Source organism: Lithobates pipiens, unplaced genomic scaffold, assembly GCF_037356315.1.
Source record: "Lithobates pipiens isolate NorthernLeopardFrog02 unplaced genomic scaffold, aLitPip1_a1.2 Scaffold_13, whole genome shotgun sequence".
NCBI classification, from domain to species: Eukaryota; Metazoa; Chordata; class Amphibia; order Anura; family Ranidae; genus Lithobates; species Lithobates pipiens.
The window spans coordinates 21,869,002-21,882,008 of NW_027507718.1; the positions used below are offsets into that span (position 1 = coordinate 21,869,002).

Below are 13,007 nucleotides of genomic sequence, written 5' to 3' on the forward strand. Positions count from 1 at the left end.
CCAAAGGTTTGGGAGGCCTAGGCCTCTGAGGGGTAGAGGTCTATATAGTATGGATTTATGAAATCTAGGTTTTTTATGGTGCCAAATACATTTATTAATGTCTCTTTGGATGGAATCTATGTAGACTTTTGTGATATAAATAGGGAGGGACCTGAAAAAAAAAGTAATTTAGGTAATATAGCCATCTTTATGGCCGTAACTGCCAAGGAATGAGATATGGCATTTATACCAAGTAAGTAGGAGTGATCTGACGTTTGAAACTATAGGGTGGTAATTTGTTTGGAATAAGGTTTTAAGTTGTATACCTAAGTAGCGAAATGATTGGGTGCACCAAGCAAAGGAAAAGTGGCGTTGCAGTGATAAGGCGTTCGGGATATTGATGGGCATGGCAGAACATTTAACTAGATTAACTCCTAGGCCTGAAATAGTATGAAAAGAGTCTAATAAGGTGATTAGGTTGGGTAGTGCAATTAGAGGGTTAGTGATAAATAGGAGTACATCATCTGCATATAGACTTATTTTGAACTCATCTGGGCCTTTATGATAACCTTGAATGTTTGTGTTTTCTATGATGGCGCGGGCTAGAGGCTCTATTGCAAGAGCAAAGAGGAGGGGGGATAAAGGACACCCTTGCCTGGTGCCTCTCTGCAGTGGGAAAAATTGGGAATTATTCCCTGGTAATTTTATTCTGGTTTGGGGACCTCTGTATAATGCATGAAACCTGTGTAAAAATTCGCCTGAGATACCAAATTTAGGTAATAGGTGGTCCAGGTAAGACCAGCTGACGCTGTCAAATGCCTTATGGATGTCAAGGCTAAGCAGGAGTGTTTGGTTAGAGGGGAGATTAGCGTCCTGAATTATATTGGTGACCAGGTGAATATTGTCGGTAATTTGTCTGCCTGGGATAAACCTAGTTTGATCTGGTGAGATTAGGGAAGATATAACAGAGGCCAACCTATTAGCTAATAATTTGCCAAAGATTTTTAAATCTTTATTTATAACTGAGATAGGGCGAAAGTTTTGGGGAAGAGAATGGTCTTTGTGGGGTTTAGGGATAAGGGACATGTTGGCTAACAACATTTCTGCAGGAAAGTTATTACCTTTTAATATGTGGTTATAGAGAGAAGTCAGTTTGGGCGTTAAGATGTGTGCGAATTTCTTATAGTAGGAGGCTGAGTATCCGTCTGGACCTCGTGCGGTGGAAGATTTCAGTGATTTGATAAGCGTCAAGATCTCTAGATCCGAACATGGGGCGTTTAAATGTTCCATCTGTTGGGGTGACAGAGATGGCAAAGATTGGGTGGATGGGTCTTTAGTAGGATGAGGAGCTGCAAACAGCTTTTCATAGTAATCTACAAAGATATTCATTATATCGTTTGGGTGTGAAACCAAAGCACCTGCTGAGTTAAGGAGTTTGTAGTTATGGGTCGGTTTGATAGTTTGGTTGAGTTTGCGAGCAAACATTGTAGAAGCTGAGTTGCTGTAAAGCAGGAATTTAGCTTTTGCCCACCGCAGAGATTTTTCTGTTTTGTCTGATAGTAAAAGGTCTAAGGTTTGCTTTTTGCTAGTTATCTGATGTTGGAGGTCGGGGTAGGTGATTGATTATAACAGTTGTATAATTTATCAAGTGTTTTTGTGAGTGTTCTAAGTTCTAATAGTTTAGCTTTGTTCTTCTTGGAAGCTATATTGATGAGATGACCACATATTACTGCTTTGTGGGAAGTCCATAAGGTGCATGGTTGGGTGTCTGGAAGCTGGTTGTCAGTAAAATAGTTATTAAGGTGTGTTGTAAGACAGTCTATAGTCGATGAGTCAGTTAACAGAGAGTAATTTAGTCTCCAGGTGAAAGTGGTGGGCTTGAGGCCTAATCTAGAAATGTTAAAGGCCACAATCTGGTGATCTGACCAGGGGCAGACATGTATATCCGCACTGGAGGAATTTGCAAGTACTATGGGGGTGCAGAAAATGTAATCTATACGGGCTGAGCTATCATGAGGGTTTGAATAAAAAGTATATTATTTGCAGCCAATATTATGTGCTCACCATACGTCTAAAAGTTGATGAGTATTCAGACTGTATGTGAGAGATTTAGGGAAGGCCTTGGAGGAGGGAGTAATTTTACTTCTATCAAGGGTTGGGTGTGCAGTGAGATTAAAATCTCCACCTACTATCATGTGGGGAGATATATATCTATCCAAGATAGTAAAAAATTGTTGAAAGAAAGTTGCTTGTGCAGCATTTGGGGCATAGACAGAAGCAATTGTGGTGGCTCGACCTTGGAGTTTACCTTGAAGGATTATAAATCTACTACCAGGATCTCTATAAACATGTTCAGGTTTAAAAAGTAATGAGTTTTTTATGAATATGGCCACTCCACGAGATTTGGTAGTATAGGAGGTTAAATAGAGTTGTTTGTATGATTTGTCAAAGTATTGTGGGTGGTTATTGGCAGAAAAATGGGTCTCTTGTAATAAGAGGATATCTGCGCCAAGGCTTTTGTATCGATAAAAGGCTTTCTTGCATTTTTGTGGAAGGTTAAAGCCTTGTACATTATGTGATATCATTTTTAAAGCCATTGGTAAATTAACATTTTCTTAAGTGAAAAATTATTATAGGGATAGAGTGTACGTATGTACCATGGAGTGGCCAAATCTAGATTGCATACATCGTAAGGGAAAAAATAAGGAAATATTTGTCTCAATATTGCAAAGATTCCTATCTGACAATCTGAAATATTTAGTGCAAATAAAGACACGTTAACATTATGTGATGACACAACTGACATATAGGTTTTCGTTGAAAAAAACTGAGAAAAGAAAAAACCTAAAATAAAAAAGTAGCTCAGTGAGAGGCAGGAAAAAGAATTGTATCTTTCTCTCATTTACTTGTGAGCAATGGGGTCAGAAGAAAAAAAAAGTTCTTAATGACCAAAAAATAGAAAATAACTTTGGACAATAAAGTCCAATATCAACCAGTGGGCCCAAAAAAGGGGTGTTACTACATGTAACTAATGTAAAGTGGGACCAGTGGTTGATAGGGGGGGATGACTGCGGACGAGGGGAGACCTGTCGCCCGAAGAATTAAAAGTGCCTAAAAAAAAGAGTATTTAGGTGTGAAAGAGCCGTCCCAATTCTACCGGATGTAAAAAGGGTGGGGGGTGGTAAAAAAAAAAAAAAGATCACAACGTTGGTATGGGACAGAAGGATTGGTTGCATGGGTTGAGTGGTGAATGATTGGGCCTAAATGGCCAACTGTAAAAGTTCAGCTGAGAGGAAAAGATAAAAGTTTAACTTGAACTAAAGTCTGTGTTGAAAAAGAACGTAGATAATGGTGTGATTTAGGCTGGCTTATCTCGGAGAGATTGACGGCAACTACTTTGACCACGACGAGAAGAGGGTGTGTTCCAAATAGGACTAGGTGCCGGTGTAGAAGGACGTCGGATCAGGGTGTCTGTAAATATTGACAGGAAAAAGGGGAAGTAAGGAAGAAAAAAAAAAAAAAAAAAAAGGAATAAAAGAACCTTCACATAAAAGACCTCAAAAGAAAAAATGTGGGTTCAGTTGGACTTTTTAGGCATAAAGAAAGTTGTGAACACAACCAGTATATTCAAAAAGAATTATTTCTATTTATTTTTAAAAAAAGAAAGACAATTTAAAAAAAAAAAAGAACAGGGAAAAGTTCAATTTCCTTTTTACACAAAAAAAGGAAAATGTTTCCTCCTTAAAACTACACATTTAAGACCTAATTGACATCCTATCAGACATAGTAAAATCCATTTCAAATTTCCAAAAAGGAAAAAACAAAACAAAATATATATCTATACAAATATAGGATCAAGGATATCAATCATACAGTCAACGATTACATATATTTTTGGTGCTCTACATGTTTCGCGTCTACGATGACGCTTCTTCAGGAGCTGATAATAATGTTCTAAATTCTAAGGAGAAAATATAAATAAGTAAAAGAAGAAAAACATATATGTGTATAAAATACTGGAAAGAAAAAAACACACATCTATAAACATTCGTATAAATAAAATACATATATCCAAATATATATAACATATTTCGTTATATCACCCATCAAGGTACTAAGGTGTTAAAAAAAAAAAAAAAAGGGGGGGGGGGGAGGGAAATTTCCTGAGACCACAATGTGGGGGCGGATATAACATTCCTATTTAGTACCATATAGTATCAAACATCATGGGTGTCTGGTTCCAAAAGTCCCAACTTGATCAGTATCTCTTTTCCTTCTGAGGCGTTATTTGGAACAGTGAGCTTGAACGGGAATCCCCATCTGTAGCGGATACGGGCAGATTGAAGCACAGATGTGATCTCTTTTCATTTTCCGTCTACGGTCTAAGGTAGCCTGGGAGATGTCTGGATAAATTTGAATTTTAACTCCCTCTAACTCAATGTTGGTGGAGTTTCTTGCTGAGCATAGAATATCTTCCTTAGTTAGATAGTCTTTCAGACAAAGTATGATATCACGCGGTGGTTTATCAGCAGGAGGCTTGGGACGAAGTGCCCTGTGGATCCTGTCGCATGTAAATGATGAGGAAGAGGTGGTGGGGAGAAGTGATTGAAATATTTTGATGGCTGCCACAGGGAGGTCGGTAACCGATTCAGGAATGCCACGCAATCTGAGATTGTTCCTGCGGTTACGGTTGTCAAGGTCCTCGACCTGCGATTGAACCATTTGGAAATTTTCAGCCAAGGATTCATAATCCTTGCGGAGATCAGCGTGTGCTAATGCCAGTTCATCATGTTTAGTCTCTAGGACAGGGGTGTCCAAACTTTTTTCAAAGAGGGCCAGATTTGAGGAAGTGAACATACGCGAGGGCCGACCATTTTGCCTGACATTCTTTGAGCCATTAAAATTCAGTCTAAGTGTGTTCGTTTGAACACTAATACATGGCCCAATAAGAATTCTCTTGCCTTTGTGGCTGTGTGTTGAAGAGATGAGCTCGGGCGCGTTATTTGGATATACCTTATTTATTGGCGAATAGCACACACCTTCACTTTAAGAGGGAAGTTTCAGGAAAAAAACATAAAATTTTTAATAAAAAAATGTGAAGCAAAATAAGGGTCCGTGCTCATCTGCGCGCCCACCATTGCTGGGAATGCAGCCCCCACAATTGCCAGGAATGCACCCACTATTGCCAGGATTTCACTCACCATTGCCAGAAATGCAGCCACCATTAGCCAGGAATGCAGCCACCTTTAGCCAGGAATGCAGCCACCATTGCCAGGAATGCAGCCACCATTGCAGCCACCATTAGCCAGGAATGCAGCCACCATTAGCCAGGAATGTAGCCACCATTAGCCAGGAATGCAGCCACCATTAGCCAGGATTTCACTCACTATTAGCCAGAAATGCAGCCACCATTAGCCAGGAATGCAGCCACCAATAGCCAGGATTTCACTCACTATTAGCCAGGAATGGAGCCACCATTAGCCAGGAATGCAGCCACCATTAGCCAGGAATGCAGCCACCATTAGCCAGGATTTCACTCACTATTAGCCAGGAATGCAGCCACCATTGCCAGGAATGCAGCCACCATTAGCCAGGAATGCAGTCACCATTAGCCAGGAATGCAGTCACCATTAGCCAGGAATGCAGCCACCATTAGCCAGGAATGCAGTCACCATTAGCCAGGAATGCAGCCAAAATTTGCCAGGATTTCACTCACTATTAGCCAGGAATGCAGCCACCATTAGCCAGGAATGCAGCCACCATTAGCCAGGATTTCACTCACTATTAGCCAGGAATGTAGCCACCATTGCCATCAGTGCAGCCTTGGAGGGGACATGGAGGGGGCAGGACGAGCACCAAAGAACAGGAGAATCTCCTGTTTACACAGTGGCCTCTTTAAGACAAAGTCCCGCCTCCTTTGATGGACAGAACAGTCGTCCAATGGCAGGGATGGGACTTCCTATTACAGAGGCTGCCGTGTAAACAGGAAATACTCCTGTGTGCACAGCGCTTGTACCGCCTCCCATCTCCGGAGGCAGCCAGACTGAGACTATATATCTTTTGTGGCCTCGGCGCTGGGAGATCGTCGGGGGCCACAAAAGATATATATGTTTAGATAACTAGGCGGGCCATTCAAAACAGGACCGCGGGCGACGATTGGCCCGCGGGCCGGACTTTGGACATGCCTGCTCTAGGATATCAGTGCGGCTGCCTAAATTTGTGATTTCCAATGATAGAGTATTTGTAGCTTTGTGCAACTCTGATTGGAAAGTCCCTGCTAGCTTCTCATACATAGATGTCAGGCTATCTTCCAAGTCTGCTTTAGTAAGATATGCGGGGCACTCACCATCATCCTGAGCTGGGGTGGAGATTCCTGAGCAGATCTCTGGGGATGAGGCGTCCCGCTGTGTCTGGGCGCCATCTTTAGCCATGCTTGTTCTGGGAGTTGTGCGGAGGAGATAAGTTGTAAGTGACCCTTGCGGCTTGTTGTTCTTCGTTTTTTTTGCGGGACGGCATACACCTGGAACTCCCGCAGGGGTGCCTGTTAATTTATGCTGAGTTCGGGGGGTTTTTAGCCCTGCGGGAAGGCAAACTGTCTCCGTGCCTCTGGAGCTCCTTAAAGACGTCCGCTCTCCATCGCGCCGCGCATGCGCACCCATATCAGCAATTTCTTAAAGTAGAACTAATGGAAAAAGTTTTTTTTTTCATTTTGGATAGAGCAAGGGAGGGCTGTAGACACATGCAGTTCGTTTATCTGCCACTAGATGGCTCTGTTGATATTATGACATGGTAAGGGGAAAGTTACTGTAGGTGTTAGCTCCCCTTTTCCTCCTATAGTGATATGGTGGGTGGATTTAGTACCCATATAAATGCTATTTGCAGATGGGGCTCAGGAGTCCGGGGTTTGGGAACAGGACACGCCAGAGCTGCAAAATGTCATCCTGTACTGAGCTGATCTAAGGAGCCCTGTGCAGGGCTGGATTCCCAGAGAGAGTGCCACAGATCATAAAAGGACTAGCTGTACTTGCCTTGTCTACTCCTGACTTTCTTCTGCAAGTCTTTTTAGCATGGTGCATATTGCCTAGAGGCCTGGATAGGGTCTTCAAAACATCAGTGACAATGGAACCTGGTAATAGAAGTCAGCAGGGAGTGCATCCGGCTGGACAAAGCTATAGAAGGGACATTTAGAAGAGTGTGGCAGTACACTAATGAAAGAAGCTTGTGGGGGAAAGGGGGTAAGTGGCTCCAATTCTGTGGTGCTTCCAAGGAGCGGAACAGAGGAGAGGGAAGATGGCTTAACTGAAAGATGTTTACTTGTGCCCTGCACTAATGTGACTGCTGCAGGAGTATGCTAAATATGAAATGTCAATGCACTGTCCTTTCAACCTTTTATTAGATTATTTCTGGCAGGATTATACTGTACTTTACTTACATATAAATACTGTAACTACTGACTTTTAATATTAGGTCACTTACCTGTCCACGAATTCAGCGATGTCTTCACCTGAGACAATTTTTCAAACAGCTCTAGGGTGCTGCTGCCACCATCGTGGGTAATGAAAACCGGCAATGAAGTGGCTTCACAGCCGATTACCTGTTGCACATGCTTGAAGCGCGCTGTGCTTCAAGGATGACCTGGCGGGGGGAAGGAGGAGCGGGGCCAAACTTCTGGAATAGCCGGAAGTGGGAGCAGGTACCTTTTTTAAAACCAGGTACTGCTCCCCCCAAAAGGTGACAAGTGTGGCAGCGGAGGGGAGGAGGAAGCAGAGCTTTCCCTTTTGGGTGGAGCTCCGCTTTAAGTAACCTGTATTGTACATACCTGTATTTATTGGCGTATAACACGCACAGACGGTTAACACACATTCATTTTAAGAGGGAAATTTCAGGAAAAAAACAGAAATTTTAAATAAGGAACAAAGGAAGCAAAATAAGGGTCAGTACCCATCTGCAGCCTCACCATTGCCTCAATACAGCCTGATCAATACCCATCTGCAGCCTCAGAAGTGCCATCAATGCAGCCTCATCAGTCCACATCAATGCAGCAGCCTCACAAGTGCCATCAATGCAGCATCCTCACCATTGCCATTAATGCAGCATCCTCACCATTGCCATCAATGCAGCAGCCTCACCATTGCCATCAATGCAGCAGCCTCACCATTGCCTTCAATGTAGCAGCCTCACTATTGCCGAGGGGACAGGGAGGGGGGGGGGGGTGGGATGAGCGCTGACAGATTACATACAGTGAGAATCTCCTTTTATAGACAGTACAGTGGTCCAATGCAGCCCAGGAGACTTCCTATTACAGAGGCCACCAAGTAAACAGGAGATTATCACTGTATGTAATCTGACGACACTCATCCTGCCCCCCTCCCTGTCCCCTCCGAGGCAGCTAAAATTGAAGTATTGATGTATAACACGCACATGCTATTTGCACCCAATTTTCAGGGTGAAAAGGTGCGTGTTATACGCCAATAAACAGTATTTAAAACAGACAATGCCAACAGTTGGAATTTGACCTGGTGTCTCTTCTTACTCGAAAGATTGTTTAATAAAATATAGAACATACCAATATGTGTATTTTTAGGTGAAACCCCTAACATTTACAGCCTTTATATTGGGTGCTTTAAAACATTCCTGCCGCAAATTGAAACATTATACATTTTATTATTCCAAAGCATGCATGCCTAATGCCAATTTCCTTGAGTTTCTAGATATGCAGCATCTTATTTTTAGTGAGTTGCAAACTCTTCTTTAAGTATATACTTATTTCCTTCATTCAGATGATCGACCGGCACTTGGACACTCGGTGCAACAAAATTTTGACTCTATTGAAGAGTATACAGCAGAAGAAGAGAGAGCTGATAACAAGTTATGGAGGACTGTCATTATTGGGGAGCAGGAACAAAGAATTAACATGAAAGCTATTGAACCTTACAAAAAAGTGATATCGCATGGAGGTATGGAAACTGTATGCAACATATCCTGTTTTTTTAAATTAAGCTTGTCCTTTCTAATAGCAGAACTCCCCGCTAGAAAGCTGTGTGTTCACAACCTCCCAGAGATTAGGTGTCAGACCAAAGGGAGTTGTCCGTGTTCTGAATTCAAAGTGAAGAGAAGACATAGCTACATTCTGACATCACTCAATACATAAAAATGTATTCCACAGAGCCAAAGCGTCAGTCCCTACCTTCAGACCACCCACTCTAATGCGTTTCACCCAAGGCAGGCTTAATCATAGGTCACCTTTGATGAAACAAATTAGATCAGGGTACAGCTGTGTCTCTTCTTTCCTTTTTAGTAGTTCTAATGTGGAACAATCAAATGAGAGCATTTCCTCAAAGCTTTTTTACGGTAAATGTTACACTAACAACTCAAAATGTGCACTCACTGATACTACACAATACTTTATCTTTAGTGAGAACCATGAAGAATTTGTTAAAAAAAAAGAGATAATAGATGTGCAACCACACGTCTTGCACTGAGCCTGGTACATGTGACTAATTGTCATTCTTTACATGTGCAGCAGGATCAGATGGAACCAGTAAAAATAGACAGAATGGGGGCCAGGTTGCTGTACAACATGGTACAGTTCAGGTTTGGGGGTTTGTTCATGCAAGCTTTCAAAGAGGAAGCTAACATTTGCTGTTTACTTATTGGTACTTACAGTGGGTCACAGTCACATTTAAAGTATAACTCCACTTTCATTAAAGAAAAATATAGCAAATTAAAAAAAAAAGTGATATATATGTAAAAGACAGCTATATTGTAATTTAATATTATTAAAATTATTTTTACCTTTCAATCTGCAACCGCTGTAGATTTCTGTAAAATGTAATGCAAAATGGCTACCTGCAGGCATTCTGTACACAGTTGGTGTACAGAATGGCCCCCAAAAAATTAATTTCCTGCTTGTGTGATTGGCTTACTGATTTTCCCAGAAATATGCAGTAAGATGAACTAAGTCTGATTTTAGGTATCCCCTGCAATAGGAATTTGGTGAGATACTCTCCTAAGGTTAAATATTTCTAAAGGGATGCAGAAACACAGAGTACACCAGGTGGTTATAATAAACCATGTCCTCCTAGACTCACTCTGACAAGGACATGGTCAAATAAGCAGCTATATCTTCAGAGCAGAAAAAGGCAGGACTCAGAGTTAACAAAGTTTGTTAAAAAAAAAAAATTCAAATCAACACAGAGCCCCCAAAGGGGAATGCTTTATTTTCAGCAAAGGTGGAGTTACACTTTAAGGCCTCATGCACGTGAGTGTCCTGCATATAATGCAAAATAAATTAAATCTGGGAAATAAAAACAAATGTTATACTTCCCAGATGCATTTCTTCTGCATTTAACGTACCTGCATTTACATGAGTTTACATGTGTTTAGCTGCATAATAGCTGGCCAAATGTTTCCTGGACACATATTTTTTGGTTTATGTAAGCGCAGCTAGACTGAATGCCGCTAGATGCTGCTGAATTTAAAAAACTTTACCTAAGCTTAACTGGTCTGTTACCACATAGATTGCTGAGGGCCGGTGCTCATGGCTGGAGTGTGTGCTACCAAGACATCAATCCATCTAAAAAATTAGCTTCTATGGATGCTGCTGAATGTCTAGTGTGCATTCAGCAGCAATAAAGCATTACATGGGGGCGTGGCCTGACCTCTGTCGAAGATGGCAGCTTAACCTGATAGCTCCCGCTGACGAGGACACTATTCAGCTCCCAACAGAGGCTTTTACCCTCCTGCCCTACCTGAAATCATGGGAACATCTTCCCGCAGCTCATCGGCATCTCGGTCCAGATCTCCGAGAGATGAGGCCGGCAGGATCTCACAGAATATACCCGAGATGTTCCGCTCGTATACTTCCAACATGGCCGCCTCGCGAGGTCAGTCCTCGCAGGCCACACGGCACACCAGTCCTTCACAGAGAAATGCTCCGAGAACGGATGAGGTAATTCTCACCCCCCATCACCAACCGAGCCTCCAAGACCTGAGGTCCATAGCAGCGCATATTAAAGAATCCCTTACCGCGGCCCTGACTGGAGCGATAGCGGACTTACGGATTGACCTCCAGGCAATGGCGACCCATATCCAAGATGTGGAAAAAACCACATCCACACACTCCTCAGTTTTGAAGAAAACCTGTCAGCTTATTGACACTCACACCCTGCAACTTCGGGACCTTAACCGTCACACAGAGGACCTGGATAACCGTGGCAGACGCCACAACATTCGCCTGAGAGGCCTTCCAGAATCGTCAGACTCCGACGGCCTCAAAGCTGAAGTTACAGGCCTATTCAATGTTATACTAGAGAGGCCGCCTGATACCCCGATCGGTATAGAGCGCGTTCACAGAGCCCTACGTCCGAAAGGCAAAGACTCGGACCCTCCCCGAGATGTGGTGTGTTGTGTGATTGACTACAATTTGAAGGAAGAGATTTTGCACAGAGCACGACGAGCCACAGAGCCGATCACCCACAATGGCGCCCACGTCACTTTATTCCAAGACCTATCCTCCATTACTTTGCAGTGGCGCAGGGAACTCCGCCCTCTGCTGGACACACTTCGCGCCAAAGGCATCCCTTACCGATGGAGATTCCCCTTTGCGCTGTCCGCCTTGTCTGGGGGGCGGACCGCCTTGCTGAGGGTACCGGAAGATCTTCGGCACTTTTGTGAAACTCTAGACATTCCGTTTACTGATGTTCCGGAATGGTATGCCGAGTTTCGCCCACCATCCGCCAGATACGCACCGACCTCCTTGGAACCCATGGACTACCAGAGCTCCCGCTATAGAAGACGCCGCTCGCCTTCGGAACCCAGATCTCATTCAACCCGACCAGGAGTGGACCCGGATGCCAATCCACTAAGAGCACCGTACTCAAGGAGAGCTCGCAGAGACCGCTAAGCTTAAACATTGAAACGTGACGCCCTACTTACTTGTTCTCTTCTTTCTGACCTTTTCTCGCTCACTGCTTTTTCCATATTCTTCCATCCTGCTTCTCTAATCTCTAGCCCCCCTTTCAAGCTGCCGTTTTATCTCTACTCTGAGGTTTCACCTCACTCTTACCTTCTTGTGGCTCACAGTTCCTACCGGACTGAATACCAACTCCCCTCGCCGTCCGATCTTTCGGCTACTCATGTCGCTTCTACCTGCAACTTCCGACCTACGCTACTAGATGGCTACCCAAGCACCTCCGCAGACCCCAGCTTGGCATTGTATGCTACGCTGACTGTGGCTACGTGACGCCGGCTTATGCAGACATACTTTCCATACCCGTACCTTGGTCGCATCTGCACTAAGAGCCCTTCCAGCACGGGTCTCAAATCACTAGGACGAGATGACACTGCTCTCATTGTTTACCTGGTAACTGATTGTTTTTGTGTTTTTGGGGGTTATCTCTAAGCATTTTCCCTTTTTCTTTCCCCACATAACTGTTTATGCTTATATCTTATAATCTATGCCTTAGCTTTGGTGTGACAGAGACAGGGGTTCGGAGACCTGCAGTATATCTACCTAGTATTTTATTAATGCACTTAGGTGTGTGCCCCGGGTTTTCATGCCCTCCTAATACCGTTTTGGTCTCCCCCTCTGTCTCCCGATCACGATGTGGGTCTGCTCAGTTGTTGTTTATCTGCCCCCCTGATACCCTTCACAGTCGGCTATAACTGCAGTTTCCAGACTATTTGCCTTTACCCAATGACTTGGTGGCTGATACTATTGAGTGTTCCCCTATTTGACCATGTTTTTATTGCCTGTTTTTCTTCAGCCCCCTAATATTCTATTATAGTTTGGGGATTGTTTTGCCAATTTGGGGGCAGAGGGGGAAATTTTCACAGCCGCAGGGTGGGGTGTAGACTTCATACTCACCCCTGTAGGTTTAATGAAGGAGGGCCGGGATCTAGACTCTACTCTTTAATTACAATATCCCCCTAATTTCTATGTTCTAACAGGGAGTCTTTGTGCCTCTAACAACAGTTTCTCGTTAATATATCAGTGGCTGAAGTGTACATGTATTATATTTGAAGAG

The 13,007-nt window shown here is 43.3% G+C and overlaps 1 protein-coding gene across 6 annotated transcripts in view; it reads left to right on the forward strand.

The window, feature by feature from the left end:
- Positions 1-13,007, forward strand: part of PRUNE2 (prune homolog 2 with BCH domain) — a 483,266-nt gene that overhangs the window by 369,482 nt on the left and 100,777 nt on the right. For all 6 annotated transcript variants that reach the window (XM_077474900.1, XM_077474897.1, XM_077474898.1 and 3 more), the window contains one exon: positions 8,760-8,936. In XM_077474900.1, coding sequence (XP_077331026.1) covers positions 8,760-8,936 — 177 coding nt within the window. The remainder of the gene's footprint in view (positions 1-8,759; positions 8,937-13,007) is intronic.